This window comes from Drosophila takahashii, chromosome 3R (genome assembly GCF_030179915.1).
Source record: "Drosophila takahashii strain IR98-3 E-12201 chromosome 3R, DtakHiC1v2, whole genome shotgun sequence".
In the NCBI taxonomy this organism is placed as follows: domain Eukaryota; kingdom Metazoa; phylum Arthropoda; class Insecta; order Diptera; family Drosophilidae; genus Drosophila; species Drosophila takahashii.
In genome coordinates, this window is record NC_091681.1 from 24,696,336 (window position 1) to 24,720,362 (window position 24,027).

The 24,027-nt window shown below is 41.3% G+C and overlaps 4 protein-coding genes across 6 annotated transcripts; 2 read left to right on the forward strand and 2 right to left on the reverse strand.

Annotated features, from left to right (window-relative positions):
* Positions 1-40: 40 nt before the first annotated feature.
* eIF1A (eukaryotic translation initiation factor 1A) lies at positions 41-8,576 on the reverse strand. Of its 3 annotated transcripts, none has more exons than XM_017157930.3 (3): positions 8,429-8,576; positions 8,027-8,317; positions 41-718 (listed from the first exon to the last, which is right to left on the reverse strand). In XM_017157930.3, the coding sequence occupies exons 2-3, from the start codon at positions 8,228-8,230 to the stop codon at positions 476-478; spliced, it is 447 nt and encodes a 148-aa protein (XP_017013419.1). In that variant the 5' UTR covers positions 8,231-8,317; positions 8,429-8,576; the 3' UTR covers positions 41-475. The 3 variants fall into 3 exon arrangements, with proteins under 3 accessions (XP_017013419.1, XP_017013420.1, XP_070072276.1); XM_017157931.3 differs by lacking the exon at positions 8,429-8,576 and adding an exon at positions 8,385-8,403; XM_070216175.1 differs by lacking the exon at positions 8,429-8,576 and having other exon boundaries at positions 8,027-8,361.
* On the forward strand, positions 3,053-4,499 carry LOC108068401 (anionic trypsin). The gene has a single exon (XM_017157928.3). The coding sequence runs from the start codon at positions 3,277-3,279 to the stop codon at positions 4,279-4,281; it is 1,005 nt and encodes a 334-aa protein (XP_017013417.2). The 5' UTR covers positions 3,053-3,276; the 3' UTR covers positions 4,282-4,499.
* A 154-nt stretch (positions 8,577-8,730) lies between the features above and the next one.
* Positions 8,731-12,383, forward strand: Vps39 (vacuolar protein sorting 39). Its single transcript, XM_017157924.3, has 7 exons — positions 8,731-8,880; positions 8,938-9,410; positions 9,472-9,712; positions 9,771-10,018; positions 10,075-10,958; positions 11,013-11,415; positions 11,478-12,383. The coding sequence occupies exons 1-7, from the start codon at positions 8,811-8,813 to the stop codon at positions 11,778-11,780; spliced, it is 2,622 nt and encodes an 873-aa protein (XP_017013413.2). The 5' UTR covers positions 8,731-8,810; the 3' UTR covers positions 11,781-12,383.
* A 77-nt stretch (positions 12,384-12,460) lies between these two features.
* On the reverse strand, positions 12,461-14,783 carry LOC108068394 (homeotic protein Sex combs reduced). The gene is made up of 2 exons (XM_044394258.2): positions 13,826-14,783; positions 12,461-13,062 (listed from the first exon to the last, which is right to left on the reverse strand). The coding sequence occupies exons 1-2, from the start codon at positions 14,712-14,714 to the stop codon at positions 12,554-12,556; spliced, it is 1,398 nt and encodes a 465-aa protein (XP_044250193.1). The 5' UTR covers positions 14,715-14,783; the 3' UTR covers positions 12,461-12,553.
* Positions 14,784-24,027: the final 9,244 nt, after the last annotated feature.

A 24,027-nucleotide genomic window follows, 5' to 3' on the forward strand; every position in this document is an offset into this window, starting at 1 on the left:
AGTTTGATAGATTTGTTGGGTAAATAATAACTAATATCCGTTTGTTTTTCTTTGTTTTTTCTTTCGTTTTTTAATTCAAATAATATTAGTTTTTGTTTCGCAAAGTTGCATTACTTGCACAGTGTAACAGTAGTTCTACTATTTGTTTTATATAATTTGTTGTTTAAGGCGGCCATAAGTCGAACCATTTGAATTTTGGAACCCACTTGGTAATTCAAGCTGAAGAAATTTAAAAGAATATTGAACATTAAAGTGGCTAAAATTGAACTGATACTATAGTTTTGGTTTCTGTTGCGCCGCTCTGTGGATGTTGGATTGGATTGGATGCTTGTTGCTTGGATCTCGAACAGGAGCTACTTGCTTTCGGCATTCTGCTTTTTACAATTGGTTAAATTCCCTACTATTCTCGAACTGACTCTGCTGATGCTGCTGGTGCTGCCGAGGCGGAAGTTCCAGCCGCTTTGTTTCTTGTTAATCAGATGTTGTCCACGGAGTCGGCGTCGTCCTCCGAGCTGATCTCATCGCCGAACTCGATGTCCTCGTCGAAGCCATCCTCCACGAACGTGACCGTCTCGTTGATGCGCACCGACTCGGGGAACTCGCCGTAGGTCTTCAAATTCCTGGCCTCATCGGGCGTGTACTTGAGGATCACATCAGCCTTCGAGTCCTGGTAGTCACGCAATCCCACCAATATGATGTCGCCCTGGTTAATCCAAACCTGCAAAAGAGATAATAAAAAACAATGTTATCTACGCTTTTTGGGAAAGGCCACGAATCTTTCTTTCTTTGCGCAATGAGTAATTCTTTGCGGGGGAAAAAGCAAACTCAATTTTGCAGCTTGTATTCCGTGTAATAGATAAAAGATAACTGATCTATGGCGTAGAACGACTCCGTTCCGGGGAATTTCACAAAAGAGCGAAACGAATCGCCATGCTAAGTGACCTTGGAAAAAGTGTGGCAAACAAGAAGGTTCCATTTTATAAAAAATATATGTGAGAGGAATAATCAATAGACATTCCTGGGACAATTTCGCAAGGAGAGGGTAGAAAGGTCACGTGAGCAATTAACTCCTCGTGGATCGCAATCAGTACTTGAAAGTACAACATCAAACATTGATAAACGGAGATTAAGACGGCTAGCTGACCACAAAAACGTCCAAAACGAGTAGAGCGTCACATAGAGAAGATAAATGGGCGACCTGAATGGAACGCAAAAGACTGGCTAATTCCACGAAAGACGGAGAATTTTGCTACCGATGAGATAAGACACTTTCAATCACGAGCTAACCGAATTTTGGTACTGGCTGTGATAACGAAAGTCTTTCCGTAATATAAATAACAAGCCTCTTGAGCAAACATTTCCCTAATCAGATGCGAATAACCCAGGAGGCCTGACAACAGATCGAGATACGCCCATTGTGACGTCAAGAAGTACTTGCATATATAGGAAGTGGAAAATGCATGTTAGCTAAGGTATAAATGAGAAAACCCCCCTGTAAATAGTGTCTTACTCAACGGGGAAAGCAGAGTCAATGACCTAGGACAAGTTGCACTCGTCGAGTGATTCAAAGCCCATTCATAAATTCACTTCCCAAAACAACTTCCTGCCGGTAGCACTACGAACGAGTGGGTGCAATATAAATTCCAAAGCAATGCCTAGATGACACATATATAGAATCCGTTGACCACGTAAAGATCGATAAGCGACGATACCATAGGTGGCTTTAAAATTAATTAAACGACTGTCGAATAATTCCCGCATTACGTATGCGCTGAAAATAAACAACCCCTCGGTTTTGGGCCCTCCGCTAACTTTGGAGTATTTATCATACATTAAAACCAAATCGATGGCGTCTGCTATCTATTCCACAAAAGCATTCCCTGTCGCGGAAACCCAACACGATAGATCATGCCAAAACGCAAAGAACCGTGACTAAATTGAATCGAAATTGCCCTATTACGATGGCCAGCAGATAAGCGAACCCCTTCGGATGGGCTCATTCCCCATTCGCCATCCAAGAATCCACCTGGCCGGGAAGCACCCGATTCCCCGATCGATTGCACGGCAGTGCGCCAATGAGTAAGTTAACGAGTGTGTGTGATCCGTCAGAGGTTTGGCATTCGAGGCAGCAGGTCTCGATATATGTACTATATATAGCCATAGACATCATTGAACTTCGTATTGATATCGGCCAGTTTGAACTGGTTTGCACGCTTTGATTCAAAAGTAGTCTTCTTCAGTAAGAGGATAAATACGCATTTAAAATATATCATCTATACACTTAATTCAATTCATTATGAGTTTTCAATTTATAAACTTCTCCTTAGATTTAATCAACTATAATAGGTTTAACCAGTGGGTTTATTCGGCCTAATTCTTTGTGTCATAAGCACTGGAAGAAAAAGCTAAATAATCCAGAATTAGCTTTGATTTCGACTTCTGTAAGAGGATAAAAACGCACTTAAAATATATTACCTATACTTTTAATTCAATTCATTATGAGTTTTTAATTTATATACTTCTCCTTAGGTTTAATCAACAATAATGGGTTTAACCAATGGGTTTATTCGGCATAATTCTATGTGTCATAAACATTCCTACACTGAAAAATAAAATAAATAATCCTGAAACTAACAAATTTAAAGTTTACCAATTTCTCAATCACAGAAATAGCAATGAACCCATTAGAACTCTCTTCCCACGCTCTTCTTATCTGCGAAACAAGTACGCACTTGTCTTACATAATAAAAGCTAGTGTAGATTAGGACCGATCAGAGCGAGATCTTCTCCACGTAGGGCATTCCTGAGCAAGACAGGCCCAATCGCACAACCTTAGACATGCGATTGGCACTCGCCAAAAATTCTAGTTATCTCGACTCGTCACTGATAGCGAAGCTCCTTATATGGGGGGCAACCCGCTCCCGCTTTCTTGGCGATAAGAAGCCACCAATTACAATTTGGCGAAAAGAGAGCCTCTCCCTATAAATACAGCCCCCACTCGCCGACGTCGGGCAAATCTAAAATCGGCAGCTAGCAAGAGACACCACCTAAAACAACGAAAGTAACACGGCAGAAACGGGCCGAATAAAGTGAATTCCATGCCAAAGCGAAACGGAATACAAGTGAAGTGCTATCGATACGCCAGAACAAGGGCGAAAAGCTAAGAAAACAAGAGTCGCGCCCCCTAAGAACCCAACCAAAACCCATATAACCGTCAAAATTACTTACTACTACTCGACGAATTCGTGCGGCGCGTGCAACCAGAGCGAGGACATCATGCTTTTATCCTACCGATGCATCTACTCGGTCCTGCTGTCCACCATAGCCAGCATTATGGTGGTTCTAAGCTCGGCCTCCTCCGGCTCCCTCCAGCTGCCCACAGTTCGCAAATGTGGCGGTGGCGGAGGAGTCGGTTCAGCCCACACAATGGCCATGAATTTGGCGGCCTACGGGCTGCTGGAGAACCGGATTAGCACTCTGGAAGCACCGCGACAAACGCACTGGAGCAAAAAGTTCCTGGCCAAGCGGGAGGCTACGCCCCATTCGGCGCCATATGTGGTCAGCATCCAGATGATGACACCGGATCAGGGACTGGTCCACTACTGTGCCGGCACCGTGATCAACGAGCATTGGATTTTAACAGCGGCGCACTGCCTCAGTTCTCCTCAGGCTGTGGAGAACTCAGTGATTGTGGCGGGCAGTCATGACATTCACGACCAGAAGGGCGAGGCGAGCAACATTCAGATGCGACACATCGACTACTATGTGCGGCATGAGCTTTATCTCGGCGGAGTGAATCCCTATGACATCGCTTTGATCTACACCAAACAGCCGCTGGTCTTTGACGCCTACGTCCAGCCAGCCACGTTGCCGGAGCAGGATGCCCAACCCGAGGGCTATGGCACTCTCTATGGCTGGGGAAATGTCTCGATGACGGCAGTGCCCAATTATCCGCATCGCCTGCAGGAGGCCAACATGCCCATCCTCGACATGGAGCTCTGCGAACAGATCCTCGCCCGCTCGGGTCTTCAGCTGCATGAGACCAATCTCTGCACTGGTCCTCTCACCGGAGGCGTTAGCATCTGCACCGCTGATTCCGGTGGTCCGCTGATCCAACAGTGCTGCGAGGAGCACTTCGAACAGGCCAACATCGTCATCGGCATCGTGTCGTGGGGCAAGATGCCCTGCGGCCAGAAGAACGCCCCCTCGGTCTTTGTCCGCGTCTCCGCCTTTACGGACTGGATCAACCAGGTCATCAGCTCGGCCACCCAGATCATGTAGGATCATGATCATCGGAAAGATGATCAGAAATTAGCGCTCGAATGTGAAGATATCGAAAAGTAAAATATACCAAAAAAAAACACAAAAGATTCAAGAAAAAATCCCAAGAAAAATGTAGATTCTCTAGATAATCTCACTAGGCATTTAAGTTGAACAAATAACTATACATATACTGCCCTGATTCTAGTAATTTAAGACTTAGTTTAAGACCGCAAAAAAAATGAATAAAATTGTGAATATTTAAATGGAAAAAACCCTTTAATGTCTTTTTATTTTTAGCTAATCTTGGTAAACAAATGGGTACCAAAAATAGAGTTCATCTGACCCATTTTTATCCAACTGTTATCTTATTATTCCTACCAAAAATAGCTCATCAAATAAGAACCAAAATAGATCTTCCAATCTCCTGGTTAGGATTAAATCAAATTGCGCAGAATTTATAAGAAAAGTGCGTATGCACTGCGAAATTTGCCCCTTTGGGCCAGCCAGTTGAAAGTAATTGTGAAATAAGCTGAGGCCCTCGACCAGATAAGAGTTGGCGATATATTCCACTTTCTGTTGCCGGGCGGGGAGCAGGTGGAGTTTTTGGGGGAGGCAGGCGAGACCACAATTCACCTGGCGCCTTTCCACGCATTAGTCATGCTGCCGAGCAGCGTCTGGCCAAAAAAAAAAGGGGAATTGAGAGCATGTTACGACTGTCAGATTAGGATCTCCGACTAGATTAGCGCGGAGCTCGTAAAGACCGCTAAATTGGGGCCATCAGCTGACTACTGGATGATTGACAGTCGTTTGAGGGACAGCCTGTGCAAAAATATGGCACGAAAATTGGGTCTAGACATCCGAAAAAGAGAACCAGCTCGTTGAACCTTGAGTCCAACTGCTGCACTTTGAGCCCTCGAGAACTGAGTAATTGAGGGGGCAGCAAGGTGTAATTCCGCCTTTCCAGGAATTATCAATTATTCAATTAATATTTGACAGATGGCCTAGAGAGTGTGGGTGAAGCACCAAAAGGTCCCATAAGGTATTCAAATTATTTTGTTATGATCAAATCAATTATATGGCATTTTCATAGATAAAGATAAGTAATAAAATAAATTAATTATATTTTTAAAGATAGCAAAGAGGATGAATTTATAATCTCTGGTTTTTCTGGGTTTTTATAATGCGTCAGCTTTATTTACAATTGGTTACGTGTATTTACTAGTTGTAAGACAAAAAAAATTATTTAAAATTCCTAATGGGAAATTTTTTTTGTTATACAAATCTCTTCAAAAAGATTACAATCGAACCACATAAATCTACCTGTGCAAGCGCCAATAAATTCCTTAGGCAAACTACTTGAAAGATTAGGGGCTAATTTAATGTTAATTGGGCCACATGCGCCGAGTGCATCCCCTACATAACAGCCGAGTCTTACATAACCATCCATTATGTGATCATGTGAGATTACAAATCCATTTATGGAGATCAAGTCGAATATTCGGACACATAAAATTGCGTCGTACTTGCTTTCACATTAGAATTTCAATGTCTTGGGCATGACTTTTAACTGTAGATTAGATAAATGCCCCCAACAACTTGACCAAATTCGATCAAAGAATAATTGCCAAGTCAGGATGTTAATGAGGTTAATTTTATGGCGCAGCACGTGTTTATAACAGTTTAAAATTCTTTCACCGGGTTTTTATGGAATTGCATGTGAAAGCAAGACCTTAAAAACTTAAAGGTGCAAAAGAAATATCTGATATGCTAGATGATTTACTGCCCTAATCTATTTGGAATAATCTATTAAATAGCCTATTCTTTTATTGCATTTATAAAGATAAACAAGAGAGAACGCTATAGTCGGGTGCCCCGACTATCAGATACCCGTTACTCAGCTAAAGGGAATGCGAAGGAGATGGAGATAAAAGCTTTGATCCGCCGTAACTTTTTAACGAATGGTCCGATTTAAAAAATTTCTTCTACATTTCGATAGGTATTTTTAAACACAACAAAACTGCATTTTTACTTTTCCAAAATATTGAAATTTTTAAAATCGGATATAAGCGATTGTGGGCGTTAGAGGGGGCGTGGCACCCTTTTGAAACAAACTTGCGCTGCGTAGGTACTCCTAGAATCTGCATGCAAAATGTCAATCTTCTAGCTTTTGTAGTTTCCGAGATCTCAGCGTTCATACAGACAGACAGACAGACAGACAGACAGACAGACAGACAGACGGACAGACAGACGGACAGACGGACATGGCTAGATCGACTCGGCTAGTGATCCTGATCAAGAATATATATAGTTTATAGGGTCGGAAACGCTTCCTTCTACCTGTTACATACTTTTGCACGAATCTAATATACCCTTTTACTCTACGAGTAACGGGTATAAAAAGTCCAAGATCTATTGTCCAAATTCATTGGAATTCAAGGCGCAAAAATAGATCACTATCTGTATTTTGTTTTCGCAAGGTGAACTTCGATTTCAAGAGCTTTATTTGCATTTACAGTGCGCGCCAATATCGGCAATTAACCTGGCACATGTTTTTCACCGTCTAGGAATTTTTCGGTTGCGTCTCTTTGTTTATAACTTCATGACATGATATGTTCGCTTCGATTGGGCTCCACTTCTGGTCTTGTATATTTACTTGACACCTACAAGAGCCCCTAGACGTCACTAGTTACTCGCGATTCTTGACGTAGTCGATGTGGAATCTTATTTATGACGCCCGTCTCCTGCGGGGTGAAGCACCATCCAAAATTTGACATGTGCTCATACCTTTCGGAAGAACCGATCTAATCGGTTTATGGACGACCAAGAAGACCACGACCAAGGTTAACTCAGGTAGATGATAAGGGGCAACTGCAATTGCAGACCTACTTTATTGTTAGCCCTGCACTATTTCGCAGTAGTTTTCAGGTACCTTAAGTTTCTATTCAAATCCCAGGCAGTTTACATAAGAACTTGCCTATTTTTAGGAGATAGTTCCTAGCAGGATCAATATTTTCATAGAAAACTCATCGTTTCATGAAATGAAATATTAGTTTTAAATATATATCTTTTGGACATACTGAATTTAGATCATTTTTAATTCTGTTATTAATTCAATATTAAAAAACAAACATAAGATTTATATCATACTCTATTTTTTTTAAAAGCCTATAATTTTTTAAATATTATTTTAAAGTTATTTGTTATTCTATTTAAGACACAATAACAAAGAAATTACCTTTTTTGTGTAAATTTAATACATAAATAATTTATTTGACATACTATTCAGTTCATAAGATGGTGAGGCACCTTGTATTTGCAATGCTAATGTTTAGCTTTCATCTATGCTTGTATGAGTGTACATCTGGTACATAGGCACTTGTGTATTATTAATCAGTTGCCCCTCCCACCCCACCTATCGCCCACTCCCCTTTGTTAATGCATTCGCACAAGGACGATGACTCCCACTCAATGGACCAGAGAAAGAGAATGGCAAGCAAAGAGAGCTGAGTAAGAAGGCCAACGTTAGGGCCGTAAAAAGCGAATTAATTGGGAACTTGCGAAAAACCCCAAAATCACACATGGACACACACAATCGGCATGCATTTTTGCAAAACAATAAATGTAAATACGTAGCAATCAATGCCAGAGTGGCTTAAGAGAGCGAACGAAGAGAGTAGCTCGCCACTTAAGAGAGAGCTTAGCCCCAAAAACACTTAAGAGAGCGCCAACAAAGAGCCAGGGCGAAAGCAAAATCAAAACTCACCTTCTTGCGAAGTTTCCCCCGAATGTGACACAGGCGTTTGACGCCATCGAAGCACATTGCCTCCAGGCGACCGTTGCCCAGCATCTTGGTCACCTGCGCGTACTCCTGCTGGTCCTCCTTGAAGATCAGCTCTCGCTTCTCGAACTCGTTCTCGTTCTTACCACGACGACGGTTCTTGCCTCCCTTTCCTTTATTCTTGGGCATCTTGGCTGTTTCTTGCTGTTGCTGTTGCTGCTGCTGATGTGCTGCCTTCTAGCGTTGTTGTTGCTGTCTGCGGGGGTGTTGTCGACGCTGTTGCGGGTAACAATGTAAAACCGTTAATAACCGACTGCACTAGACGCTGGGTAATGTAACGAACATATTTGGCACGAGAAATACCAGTCGAGCCGTTTCCAAACTTACAATTTTGTCAAATGTAAATGTGACAATTTCGCCTCGCTAAAGTGAAAAGAGCGGTTCCGCGCGGAACCAGTGTATCGAACCGGTGTTATCGATAGCAGTCACGGGTCTGGCAGCACGGGTTCGATTTATCGGTGATATTTAAATTTAAAAGTTATTAAAATTTAATTAAAAATTTTATATTAATTTTATAAAAATTTAGATTATAAAGAAGATAAAAAATGTATGAAGTACAGGAATACTGAACAATCGCCACAAAAACATCGATTACCATCTCCTCAATATATCGATTGCAACATTAGAGGTACTCCCTTTCTATTGTTTATAAGCTTTATAGGAAAATAAACTTTGGCGGAGGAATTTCACAGCCTCTGACTTCGCCAGGATGCACCAGGCCTACAGCGTTCACTCCATCCTGAAGCAGGGCGTGCAGATCGAGTCCATAGCGGCGTATGGTGAGTGGGAATCTTAAAGTTTACTTGGAGTATTACTCACCGGTTGCTTTGTTCCAGGCAACCATGTCATCTTGGGCACCCGTAGCGGGCAGCTCATCATGTACTCCGTGGACGAGGAGACCGGCGTGGACATGCGGATGTTCAACAAGAACTTTAGCCGCAAACCCATCACCCAAATGGAGGTGATTGCGTCGGAGAACCTGCTCTTTGTGCTCACCGACAACCAGGTGCAGGTGTGCGACATCCGGCGGATCGAGAGCAACTTCGCCTTCATGCACAGCGCTCCGGACACCAAGGGCTGCACCCTGTTCGCCATGGACGTGGACACGCCAAAGTCCACGACCGGAAGTGTGGGCACCGTCATTCGCCTGTGCTGCGCCATCCGGCGGCGCCTGGTGTTCTTCTTCTGGAAAAAGGACAAGCTGGACTCGCTGTTGCTCAACATCGAGCTGAGCGACGTGCCCAGGACCCTTTGCTGGGTGGGTCATGCCGTCTGCGTGGGCTACAAGGACGAGTATGTGGTCTACGATGTAAGATAATCACTCAAAGCAAAAGTACCTTGTGTTCTAAAGCCTTCATGTGCTCTTCTAGATATCTGGCAAAGCACCAAAGAAGCACGATCTGTTCTTAACCTCCTCCAGTGTCAGCAGAGATCCCTGCATCTGCCTCATCCGCAACAGCCTGCTGGGCATATCCAAGGACAGCTACCTGGTTGTAGTGGATCCCAGTCAGTACAAGGAGTCCGATGGCTCCACCGATGTGCGACCAGGTGGCATGGAGAGCAACAGTTCCCTCACTCCGCTGCTCTGGTCAAGTCCCCTGCTGGATTTGGGTAGGAACAATCTCTATTTCCACTTCTCTACTCTAATCGCACACTCCATAATTTATAGTTTGGGATGAGCCTTACGCAGTGGGTCGCGTTAACAATGCCATCGAGGTGCGCAGCCTGGTGGGCAAGGACACCCTCGTCCAGAGCATTCCCGAGCTGCAAAAGACCAAGTTCCTGGTCCACGCCGACAAGGGAACCATCTTTGCTGCCGCGACCTCAGAGCTCTGGTGCATCCGAATGGTGGACATTCCCACGCAGCGGCAGCAGCTAGTGCAGCAAAAGAAATTCCAACTGGCCATTGAACTGACGGTGAGTCAGAAAGAGGAATCTTCTTATAAGTTAACTTATTAAACCATTAATTACAGCAAATATCCGATGAACCCGCCGTGGAGCGAGACCAAACCATTCGCCAGATACACATGCTCTACGCCAAGGAGCTCTTCACCAGCAAGGAGTTCTCGGCGGCCATGAAGGAGTTCGAAAGGGCGGCCATCGATCCCTACGATGTGATAAGACTGTTTCCCAATTTGGTGCCTGAGCAGAAGCCAGGCTCGGAGGACGCCGCCGTGCCTGCGTCCAGTGCTCCTGCGCTGGAGGATGACGACCTGGAGAACGCCTACCTGGCGCTGATCGAGTACCTTGCCTTGGCTCGCCAGCGGGAGGTGGTCAAGCTGCGCGACACGAAAAGTAGTTCGAAATCGTTGCTAGAGATTATCGACACCACGTTGCTAAAATGCTACCTGCAGACGAACGACTCGCTGGTGGCCCCGCTTCTCCGGCTCAACCAATGTCATTTAGAGGAGTCGGAGAAGACGCTGAAGAAGCACAACAAGATATCGGAGCTGATCATCCTCTATCAGATGAAGGGCAAGCACAAGGAGGCCCTCAAACTTCTGCGAGATCAGGCGAGCATCGAGGGATCGGTGCTGCAGGGTCGCAAGCGTACAATACGCTACCTTCAGGAGCTGGGCGGCGATCATCTGCCGCTGATATTTGAGTTCGCCGACTGGGTGTTAAATGAAAGCCCCGAAGAGGGCCTCTCAATTTTCACCGACGAACTCATCGAGGTGGAGTCCCTGCCGCGCGCCAAAGTTCTGGACTTTCTTATCAGCAAGCACAAGGCACTGGTTGTTCCTTACTTGGAGCATCTGATTACCGAGTGGAAGGATAGCAATACCCTGCTGCACAATGTGCTACTCAAGCAGTATCGCGAGCAGGTTCAACGTCTCATTAGCCAGCAGGAAAAGGGGTGTGTCTATCATTCTATTGTTTAAAATTTGTATTAAATCATTATATTTTCCAGAGAGGAAGTTCCCGAACTGATTCCCATGCGAGCCAAGCTTTACAAGATGCTGGAGGAGTCCAATGACTACTCCCCAGATCGCGTTCTAGAGGAGTTCCCCACCAACATGCTGCTGGAGGAGCGAGCTCTCATTCTGGGTCGTCTAAAAAAACACGATAAGGTGCTGTCCATCTACATACATGTTCTGGGCGATGTGGCCAAGGCAAAGTCCTATGCGGAAGCCAACTTTAAGGAGGATGAGAACATATTCCACACGCTCATCAAGTGCATACTGATCCCACCCACTGAGCCGCCCTACGAGGGCGTCCCCCTGCATCCGGATTTCGTTGAAGTGAATCGAGAGGTGGCTCTGGAACTGCTCAATACCCATGCCACTAAAATCGATCCTTTTGAGATCTTTGAGGTGATCTTAGCCTTAAATGCTTGTATTGTTAGTTGTAACTACTTAACATTCATTTCCTACAGCACCTTCCAGATGACTTGCCTATGCAGCAGTTGGAGAAATACCTGGAGAAGTCGATACGTAAGAAAATGGCCGACAAGCATCAGATGCAGATGATGTGCGGCCTCCTGGAGGCGGAGAGCAATCGTCTGGAGGCTGCGGTGGAGGAGCAGCGAAACATCAGCTTCGAACTGAACGAGTTCAGCGTGTGTCCCGAGTGCAAGAAGCGCTTTCCCAGCCAGTCTGCCTTTGTGCGCTACCCGAACGGGCAGATCGTGCACCTATCCTGTCACGCACGCATCGCCAGGGCGGCTGCTCAGCAATAAATGAAATACTCTAATGTGATAACCTATCAAAGTGTTAGGATCGAATTAAATGTAACTGTCTTTATCATCCATTTAACTTGATTAATTTAGCTTTGGCCAAAGCTCATTGCATATTAGAGCCCTGCATGAATGGATTCAAAGAATCATTTCGATTTTTTTTGTATATGAATGAATTAATTCGTATTTTCAGTTTAATAGAATTGAATGATTTTGAATTTTGAGTTTAATAGAATTGAATGAATGAATGGCATGAATTCCGAAATATTTCAAACGACAATTTCTTTTGAAGAAGAAAGGGCCATAATTTTGTGATTAAATCTGCCTGAATTTTATTTACTAAGCAGTTAACATTGATTTGTTAAAAATTTTCCACTTTTTGTTCTCAAAAGAAGGCACAAACAAATCTGCCAAATTCAAAAAATGTATAAAAATTATTCATTCATTTATTCAATTCGAAATGAATTAGAAACACATTCAATTTATTTCACATAGAATTGAATTAAACAAATATTAGACATTTCATGGCATACTATGATAAAACAAAAATTGAATGATACACGCAGGGCTCTAACATGAATTCATGAATTAATCATTAATTCAATTCCAAATATGTTTAATTTACCTAAATACAATTGCGCTTGACAAATTAAATGTAAAAAGTAAATATGTATAATAATGCTATTAAAAGACACGCAGAGAGATAAAGAAAACCCATATTGTACATATTTATTTGGCTATATTTACAGATAACTTGCTTTGCACTGGCGAGATCTCTAGGCCTCTTCGCTTCCATCCATGAGGCTGTCGCCGTCCAGGGAATCATTGCAGATGGACAGATCTGACTCGGATTGCGCCCGACTCAGCGGCGGCATGACGCCGGATAGCGAGAGGGAGTGCTTACTGTCCTCGTTGTCCTCCTCATGCAGACTGGGCGAGGCTGCACTGCATCCGGTTGTGAGATCCGTGGACGCAGAGTGGGCCGCATTGGTAGCCACGGACACCTGATTGCCCAGGATCGCCGTGCCAGGCAGCTGGGTCTGTCGTATCAGTGCTAGCCGCTGTTGCGTGAGTTCCAGGTGATGCTTACGCCACTTGATCCGCCTGTTCTGGAACCAAACCTTCACCTGCGCCTCCGTTAGCTTGAGTGTGTGTGCGAGGTAGAGCCTCTCGGGCCCAACCATGTACTGTTGTCGCTCAAATTCCGCCTCCAGGCATTCCAGCTGCTCCGGCGTAAAGATTGTCCGGACCCGTTTGTTCTTCAGCGCGCTCTTCTTGTGAGAGTCTGCGGAATAAGAAAATTATGATAAGGTACAAAGTCGTTTAAGAAAGGTGTTATAAATTGTCGAATGATGTTTAATTTAAATTAATTCTTATTTTAGAAAGTCAAATGGAATTTTTTTTAAGAACTTACATCAAGTTTGTTATATTTTATTTAGAAATTGTACTTTATTTAAAAAAAAGTTCTTTAAAAGTAAATTGTTGTCCTAATTTATAGAAAAAGTCGCAATTGACCAAATACTTTTTGAGTGTATACCTTAGTATTATATTTTAATTTCCTTTAATACCGTTAAAAAGAATGGGTTTATAATTTGTTTTAAACTGCCTATACTAATTAAAATTAGAGTCCTGCATGAGTTGTCAAACAAGTCAATTTTTAATTTCAGTTAACTTGGATCACTTGATTTTTTCATAAGGAAAAACAATTGATATAATATAAAATAAATAAATATAAAATATTTTAGAATCGCCGAAATAATTTGCTTAGTAATTCTATAACTCCCACTCACTTTTATTCTGTGCTTGTATCACTTGTTTTTCCTTACGAGTGATCAAGTGAAACAAGCTATCCAAGTTGATCTCACTCACTTTAATTTCAAAAATTGACTTGTTTGTCAATTCAAGTATACTCATGCAGGACTTTAATTAAAACCTTTTTTTTAGGTACTTTTATAAAATGTTGAGAAACTTTGTATATTTTCTATCTCATGGAATTTTAAGAAAATATTTTTAAAGATGGTTAATAAAAACCACTTCTTATCTCTTACCCGACTTGAGTTTCTCCCGCTGAAAGCTCAGCGTGGCCTGTTGTTGGGCGTGGTGTTGCTGGTGGAGCTGCTGCAGGCTCTGGAGGGCAGAGGGAGCAGCTCCCACGGCGGCGGCAACGGCGGCGAATCCCGCCTGGTGAGGATGCGAGTGCGGAAGTCCGCCGTGCAGGTAACGTCCACTGCCGGCGCCACTATCACAATTAAAGTTGTTTACACTCTGGCTGTTGTTATTGCTGCTGTTGTTGTTGCTGCTGCCGTAGCACTTGTTGTTGTCGTCGCCAATATTGTTGTTGTCGTGCAGGGAGAGATTGATGGCATTGTTGTAGTCCTTGCGTTGGCTCTGCAGGCCCAAAATGGCGGCGATGGTGAAGGACTTGCCCACGTCGAGGGAGGAATGCGCCGCTGCCGCCTCGATGAGCTGCGCGTGCGACGTCGCAGTGGCAGCCGCCGCCAACTGTTCCCGGTGGTTGCTGTTGCTGCTGCTGTTGTTGCTGCTGTTGTTGCTGCTGTTGTTGCTGCTGCTGTTGCTGCTGCCACCGCCACTGCCTGTTGTCGGTGGGTGGTGGCCATCCTGCTGGTGGTTGCTGGGGTTGTGGAGCTGCTGATGATGATGTTGCTGTTGCAGCTGATGATGATGCTGCTGTTGCTGCTGCTGCTGGTGCTCCATTTGGTATGAACTCTGACCCGCCGAGACGGCGGCCGCCGCTGCTGCAGCCGCTGCCAGCGCATGATGATGATGCGGGTGCGGTTGACCATGTGCCGGGATGGCCCCTCCCAATCCGCCGACCCCCGCTGAGCCCCCGCCGCCGACGCCACTGGCCTGTGTGTTATGCAATGCCAGGAAGTGCGACAAGGGATTTGCGTGATATTTGGAAGGATTCTGCAGCATGCTTAGGTATTTGCCACAGTGTCTCCAAGTTGTCGTCTGCCTTTGGTCTCTCTCGGCCTCCGGATTTCGGTCTCTGCAAATGGGTGGAATGGCTCAAATTAATTGTTGTCGAGTTGCAGCGGCCAGGTGTCAACGACTCCCTGATTAAATCCACAATTAAGTGAAATGTGATCTTATGCCTGGCGAAATTGCTCTACCATGAAGTGCTTGGTCAGCGGTGGTCTGGGATGGGACAATGTAACCACAAAGGGTTAAGACTGTCCCCTCCCTCAGCCCCTTTCCCTTCACACGGTAAAGAAACCTGACCAAATTTTGAAAACTTTCCCTAATATTACATTATAGTATTATCAATCGAAATATTAATATTAAAATCTTAAGCTAACTAGTGTGATTTTGGCTTCCATAAATGAATAGGATATGGCTACAAATTAAAGAAAGTTTTAACATGTTCTCATTTCTAAGTAACTGCATACTTACTCAGTTAAATATAAAAAAAATGTACATTAAAAAAAAATAAGAAGAGATCCCAATTTAAAGTTAAAATTGTAAAACCAGTTTAAAAGTATTTAAATAAGATTTCGATATCATATATCTTTAAAAAACGAAATATAATAACAACATGATAATTATCTACTTTTAAAGAATACAAAATAATATAAAAAGTTTAACATAATAATGATTTTTCCATTGGATTTCCGTAGTTTTTAAAAAACAAAGCAGTTTTAAATTGTAAATTTTGAAAGATATTTTTGATTAGTGTACCAATTCGCACTCTCAGCGATGCATTCATTTGCTTAATTGCGGGTCCTCTCGCTCGCACGCATTCCCCAGTTAAACCTAAACCTGAATCGGTTTGTGGCAATGTGATAGCCTAATTGAGACTTTGTCACAGCTTGCTGGTTCATTGTGGCTGCCGCAAATGCAAATGCTGCTCCTTGTGTTGCCGATGTAGTTGCTCTCCCAAGTGCGTTAAGCATCCCAAGTCCCAGCCATCAACTCAGTTGTCGCCCATTGTTTGTGCTGTTGGCCAAATATGTGAATGTCTCGAGCTGCATTTAAGCTGATTTAACTAAACAGCTGAAGCCAACCTCGTGTGCGAGCCAAATGAGCTTCATTAGGATTAGGGGAATGCAAATTGGGTGTAACAAGTGGATTTCAAACACATTCCGGATAGAAATTTTAAGGGACACAAACTAGCGCATTAATTGAGAAGAAAATTTTGATACTTTCCGGTACATCTTACCATCGGATTTAGTTTCGCAATTGCTTCAATTTTTAAAACGAGCACTAATTAAACCCCCTTTTTAGTCTTTTATAAAAACATTCTCAATTTAATTTTTAAACAAATTATAAATTTAAAATAAAAAAAAACTATCCGAAAAGCAATCACTAAGCAATAGCACATATTTAATAAAAACATGACCTAAGGTTTGCTAAATGTTCAACATAATTAATGAAGCAACCATAATGTCTTAACAAATGTGTAAAAACATGTAATGAAAAATATAATACAAATAATTTGCATATCAAGGACTGCAACTCTAATAAGTTTTTTTAGGAATCACCTTTTTACAAATGATTTATAATATGAAACTCGAGTAAGTTTTCTTTAAGTTTTATTATACAACATGACAATGACACTTATTCTATAAGTTTTACTTTTTACTTTAATATAAAACCAAAAAATACAAATAATTGCGGACAATTCCTAATAATGATATTCGTATAGTTGACTTTTTTCTAGAACACTTCCTTATCTCAAATGTTTTTGGTAAGAAAAATTTAACTTTAACAGTTATTTTAGGTCTATGTTTCAAACTTGTTATAACAACTATTAAAACGACATGAAAGTCTTTCCCAAAGTTTTATTTGTTTTTAAAATATCTTGATTTAAAGCCCCGACGGTATTTGTTTAAAACAACGTACACAAACCTTTACTATTAGTGGAGTCCCAAGGGCATAAATATTAATTTCATTTATGATCCGTTTAAAATATAATCCAAAAATGTGGCAAATTGTCGCTGTTCTTATATTGTTCACTATATTTTCACAAAATCCGTAAAATCTGTTTTTCCGACGGCAATACAAAAAGTGTTGCCTACAGTTCTGCGCCTTCCTTTCGGCTGTAACGGAATTCGCACGGGAAATCAAATTGAAAATCGGTGGAAACTTTTACGACCGGAAACGCATGCGAACGCGAACGTGTTGCAAACTGAACTGAACTCAAAAGTTCGTGGCCGTAAAATTTTTACAATATTGGCAGCCGACGGCGGCAGCGACGCATGCAGCGCTGCTTTGGCGAGACTGTGAGTGTGTGTGCGTGAGTAAGTGATTCTTTTGTGGGTGGGTGAGAGTTGCCGTTGTGATTTTTCTAGCCGCTTTTCTTTCTGCGTTTTTTGCTCTCAAGTAGGGTTGTCGAAACTTACCGATTTCCTAATCAGAACTCACAAAACTCTTGGGTCAAAAAAAAGTTTGTTCTACTTAACCTATTTTATTATTCGTATACTAACGGAATCTATATTATTATTATTATTAACGGAATCTATATTATTATTACTTTTACAATTTTTTTTAATGTTTAAAAAACAACTTAAATATTTATAAAATTGTTTTTAACCAAACTCATTGCACGGGTTTAAAAATTCTAAATTTTAGAAAAAACTTGTTTTTTATTATTAATTTCTTTGTGGCTAAATCAACATACAAATCAGACTTAGTTGGAAGATATCTCAAAAATATCACAATAATAAAAATATTGCTATTTTTTCCTAAATCTGACAACCCTGCCCCCAACTTAGATTCGAGCCACTGAAGAAGGGTAGGGATGAGAAGAAGAAGGCCTGACAACATCGTCAACCGAAGCCTCATCATCATCATCATCAACCACCAGGCAGTTACATAAAAAGGAATCACCCACCAAAGCGAGTAACCCGCCGACCAACCCACCACCCACTATTCGAACCACCCACCTATCAGAGCAACCTTGCCCACACCCATTCGGTAAACCCCTCGTTTCGAGGCCGAGTGTATGAAAAGTTATTGAAATTATGATATAAATGGATAATTGGCTCACTGTCGCCGTCTCCCTTGCTTATGGTAAATGGGCGGTACCAAAAGCAGACGGAAAATAAATGCGAAACAATATGGCGACGCAGATTAATAATATTTTGTGAGTAAGTGGAAAAGTCGCTCTGGGGACAGACATAATTAATGAAGCAATAAGCGAAATTTCATCGGGGACACATAACAAGTAAGAAAAGATCCCGAATCTTATAGAACGAAGGACAAACTATGGTAATATTAAGGACAAATCGACAAAATAAAAACGTATTTTTTAGAATGTAAAGAAGATTTTACTTCTTAGGCTTAAATTATTGTTGTTTTATACTCTTGGATATTTATTTATATCTCAAATTATTTTAGTTTAATATGTTAAAAGTCATATTTTTGCTAAATGTACGTTTGTTTAAAATCAAATAAAGGGCTTCTTAAAAAATTTAAATATTACTGATTTTAAATTACTCAAAAACAACTTCAAACTCGTTCTTGTCCAAAATCGGTTAACTTAGTTGGTAATGCAAACTATCTTCAGCCGCAGCTCAACCCCAAACTCAACCCCAATTAGCCATGCCTTTCCTACAACCCCTTTTCCGCCCAAACGGGTCTTCAATTTACCGTTTGATAAACTACACGGAATGCCAACGATCATTACGAGCCAGCGGAATTGGCGGACACAGGAAGACGAAGGAGGCCCCAATTAGTGGCCCATCAAAGTAAATCAATGCAAGAGAACGTGAAACGAGCAGAAAAGCAAAATCCCAAAAAAGAACAAAGCAAATGGTTCATGACGAGTATACACAGAAATTTAAAGTTTTGGACGCATTAAACTTTTTGGGATTTAAAGCTTATAATTATATTTTTCCCCAATGTTATCTAAAAGACAAATAAATTGTCTAACTATATAAATTAAAGTTTTAGAAAATTAATATTTCATTATCGCTTTTTGCAGTCCAATTTTGGAATTAAGAGCAATTCGTAATCTCATAAAAAATATTTAATACTTAAAGAATTATTGTTAGTTTTTTTTAAGTCGATTTTTTTCTTTAAACCCTAAAGGGGTTTATTTTACTTGATCAAATAAAATTAATATAACCCGCACGTTAGGCACCCATATGTATAAAATGAAACTAACGGTTTATTATTGGATTGTTCTCCCGATGTATCTCCTCGCCATGTCCAACTTTCCACTCCTCTTTCAAAAAAACCAAAGAGAGACAAATTCAAAAATCAGAGCCAGGAATTTGCAGCCGAAAAGGGAAATGGGAAAGTGGGGGGGATGGAGAGGATCCTTTCGGGTGCTTCGGCGTCACGTTTGTCGTTTCAATCATCATTAGTGCTAATGTACCCACAAGAATTGGCCATCCACTTGGCGCTGACGTCGACGTCGGCGCTGGCGCTGGCGTTGGCATCGCCGTTTAGCAATGGCGGCCGCAGCAGAGTGAACGAGAGTGGGGGGAAGAGAGATAGCAAGAGAGAGGAACACCAGGGGAAATCTCTTTTAGCCTGGAAGGGAACGCCTGTGTATGCATACATACATACTTTTTATATACCCACATATTTTATTTTTCATTTATTTACCACAATTTTAATATTTTTTGAGGTGAAAACAACAACAACAATGCGAAACCCCACACACATACTTTGTAAAGCACTAGTATGCACGGCGCATGCTCTTAAAACGGAACACAGAGAGGTGAAGAGAGGAGTGGGGATGAGTGGGTCCTCTGCTGCCGTCGCCATTGTTGCTGGGCTTTTGGCCTTTTGATAAACTTCGTCGTCGTCGTTGTTGTTGTTACCCTGCGGGCGAGAGATAAAATGAGATGAGAGCCGTAATGATGATGATGTCCTTTTTTGGCCCAATGGGGGGAAGGGGCAAGAGAGAGGGCAAGAGCGTTGCCATAACCATAACATTTATTTATTTTTATTAAATAAAAAGCCACTCACACACAAACGTTATAATGTTATCTAATAAATAAAACACAAACAAGCGGCAGGGAAACTTTTTTCATTATGAATTATTACGGCGAAAGTGCCAGGAAGTAGGGAAAAAGGAAAATGGGATGAGGGGAGAGAAGGGAGAGGAGAGGGACAGCCTCGGCAAACTGCCAAATGAAATTACCGTTAGTTCCAGCACAGGGCTGCATCGCGGGTTTCATTAAGGCAACAGGGTTGCCTTCTCTCCGGAATTCGACTTCAACCTGAAGAATTAGAAGTCAACGCTGCGTATGAGTGATATTAGTTTTGGTTAAATATTTTGTGTTATCTACAATAATGTAAGTTATCAAATATGAGTGATATGGGACCCAAATTTTTTCATTTTAAAGATTAATTTTTAATTTGTCACCAACTTTGTCATTAGCCAACTAGGAATAATATTTTTTAAGTACTCAATATATTATAAAATTTGTAAAACTAAAATATAATTGTATATTTTATTAATTAAAACCATACTATGATGTTTGGTGATGGCAATCAGTTAGAAATTCTAAAATCGAGATTTAATTTTGCCAGCCTTTAAATAAGCGGTAAAGAACACTTTGCTTCCTGCTATCCTTTCTCATTTAATGAAAATATTTTTATTATTATGGAGCCGCATGACGTTGTGGCACAAACACGAGCACATACCCACACTCCAACAGGAACAAAGTGCCTGGGCTGCTCCACCAACTTAATCCTCTGCTGCCCACATCCTTCTCGTTCTTGGCTGTATCTCCTGGCAGGGCTTAATTTTATTAGCCCTCTTCCTTGACTCGCCTTCACCCCTCGACTGGCAGCATTCATTTGCCGGGCAGAAGAACATCATCATGAGGTTGGGCAGCCAGCCCCTTCTGCTCCTTGCCCATCAACTGCAGCCCCTTTTGTTCGTCCTGCCCCTTTTTCTTGGCCACTGGCTCACAACAAAATGGACTCAAAAATGCGAGAGGAGCAAAACATTTGCGGCATGTTTTTAATAATGTTGTTTATAATGTTGATTTTTCCTCAATTTTATTTCATCGTATTTTTTTCCGCATTCCCCCACATCCATTTCTTTTTGATGTATTTGCACAGAATTCCTTTTATGGGTCGAAATGTTAATCTCTTTTTTACGGCCTCGCATCGGAAAATACTTGATTTTGTTCAACTTTATGGCTATTGAATTTGCGAGCCCTCTCAAATCGCTAAATCAAAGCCCATTCAAAAACTAATTACAAAATCAAAACTTATAATGAGCGGCAAATTAGAAATTTTTCGATTGCCCTCAAAAATCAGGCAACAAACGGCCAGCAAATCAGGTGAAAGGGCAGCCATTTTGCGATTTTAATTAAATCCGGCTATTCCGGTGGCTCTTCCGCCGCATTTGCTGCCACTACGGCCACTTGAGTGTGTATGCAACCCGCTCTTGGCCATATTCAAAATGAGTTTTTGGTCCTGGTTTGGTTTTTGGCCAAAATGCAGCCCTCCGCGCTGATGGCGAGCCACTCGAAACAAATATTTTCGGCCCCTTTCGACCGTTTTTCGGTCCGCCAAAAATTAATTTCAATTTTTTGATTCCATTTCGCTATGCCAAAAATAATGCAAAACCTAAACAGATTTTACGGTGGCTTGTCATTGTTTTAATTGGAAATTTATTTGGTTATGTTCGCAGCACTAATAACTGCGTTTTTAATTGCATATTGTTGGCTGAAGGGGGGAGTTGGGCTGCTAGATTTTAATTAAAATCCAAGCCCAGCTGCCATGGTAATGCATATTTCGAGGAACTATGAAATCATAACTTGCTTATGAAACGATTAGTTATGATGTCAACTAATTTGGGGAAATAGTTTTAGTCACACGAAGCGATATAATTTTGTAAAAGAACTAAACACTCTTCATTTGATTCTCAATTTGTATTTTAATCGTATTTCAATACTGTTATTAATGACTGACTTTTTTAAATGGTTATTGTGAACGAAATGTCGGTTTGAAATTTTATAATAATCTGTTAAGTTTATAATCTTCTGGATTACTTTTAAAATTCTTTTTAGTTACTCTTGACAATTGAAATCATTCCAGAAAAATACAATAAAAAAATTAAATGTAAATAAAATATGAAAAAATTCCCAAGTATTTCAGAAAGCGATTAAAGTTCAAAATTCAAAGAAGTATTCTTTTGATTTGCTCCTAGCTAATCCCAAAGAAATTCAGAGTCTGCGGACCTTTTCACCTGGGCAATTTCGCGGTGCTGGCACACTTTCCTAAGCATTTAACGTTGAGCGATGGGATCCTGGGCCTACTTACAAAGCGGAAGCTGAATGGGCGGGGAATGCCAGCCACCCACAGACAAAGGACACACACAGTTGTACTCCGGGGCAGGAAAAATCATCCCCTTCGATGGGGAAACTCGCGCTCGCTCTCCTCAATCGCCATCTCTGTCTGTCCCGCTTGGGGGTTCGCTTCCTCGCTCATAAAGCGTTGGAAATTATGGAAATTAATTGAAATTCCAAGGATGCCGTTTGCTCTTTTGCCGAAACCAACAAATTACCATCATTATGCGAGTGCTCGTGCTCCCTTTCTCCTCCTTTCTTCGGTTTAACTTGGCCAAATTCAAACGTTGCCTAATTTTAGGCGCTGCGGCTGACCAAACTTGTGTGGGTGTGTGTGTGTGTATGTATGTGATTGAGCTGCATTTGCATTGGTATTTAATTAAGCTAATTAATTATCACAGTCATTATGTGTATGTACATTGTACACAACAAAAAAACATACGCTTTTGATTGACTGCCGGCGCACTTTACTTTCCCATTTCCCGTGGCTTAAACATATTTCCGCCGCCCACAGACATTGCCCACCCCCTGAAAACCCACCCCCTGCCAGAGGCAACAACAAGAAAAAAGTCATATTAAAAATCATTCGCTTGTGAAGATCAAAAGCATTCTTTTTCACCGAAATGCCATGAAGAATGATGTTGCGTGGGCGGGGAGGGGAGGAGGAGGGGATTGCCTGTAAGTGAGCGGCTCTCTCACTGCGATGTTGTTGCTGCTCTGCCTCTGCTGCTCTCAAGTATTCAACCAAAAATGCATGGCACACACACACACACACTCGCATGCACCTACATGGAGTCTGCCTACCTATACAAAGGGTGGAGAAAGGAGAGTGGGGAAGAGGATGAGTACACTGTGAACAAATTAGACACATTTTCTAAAGCTTTTTAATAATCGCTCTTAGATTTATCATTGTAAATTAATTTTTTAATCAATTTTAAATTATAAACGAACTTTTTGTTGCCTAATTTAACTGTTTATACAGCTACTAAAATACATTAACAAAAATAAGGAAGAAGGGGATCTTTTTCCAAAAAAGGATTGTATAATTTTTAGACCTAATTTTAAATTAGCTTTATTTTTCAGTGCGGTAGTGTGTGAACACGTTGTTATCTTACATGTACTTGTGTGCGTAAGCTCGTTTATTTATTTATGGTTTTTTCGCATTCAACCACCAACAACAAGAAGCGAAATTCCATCCATACACATACATACATACGTATAAATATTGCTCAGCCCTGTGCACATTTATTAAATATTATTGCTCTTATTTTGCGCTCTACTTGACTTTTTTTATTGCCCATCAATGGCAAGTGGGCGGATAACTGTTCTGCTTCCCTCCCCCTTTCTTTCCTCCCCTCGCACTTTTTCTTCATCTTTATGATGCTGGTATGTATGTATGTCTGCTGGTTTTCTGGTTGTTGTTATTATTGCCTTTGTGGTTGTTGCTGCCCTTGTAACGTTTATTAATTTTAATGGCTGCCACCAAATGAATAACGGTTAATCAATAAGTGAAATGCCACCATTTTGTTGAAATCTCAGCAAGGATGTAATGGAAGAAAATTCTCTACAAATGTGTATATTGAACGTTTATGTTTTTGATGAGAAAAAAACTTTTAAATTTATTATTACCGTTAAAAAAAATTTTTTTACATTTAATTTCTTGATTTTGTGATTTAATTGACTTTTATTTTGATTTAGATTAACAATAATGTTGAATACAGAATTTAAAAATAGTGTCAGCTTTTTCCATTACCTATTTAGTTGAAAACAAGAATAATTTCTAGTAATTACTTACATAAAAATGCATTTGTTTTTTTTTCCTCTTTTCAAAAGCGGTAAAACCTGAAAATCCGATCTCAAAGCAAACATTCTGTTTGGAATCAATATTTACGAAAGCAGGTCTAAGGACCCAAGGACATAAATCAGTTGACAATTATTAGCAACCCCCCTCCAGCTTAATTAGATGCGCC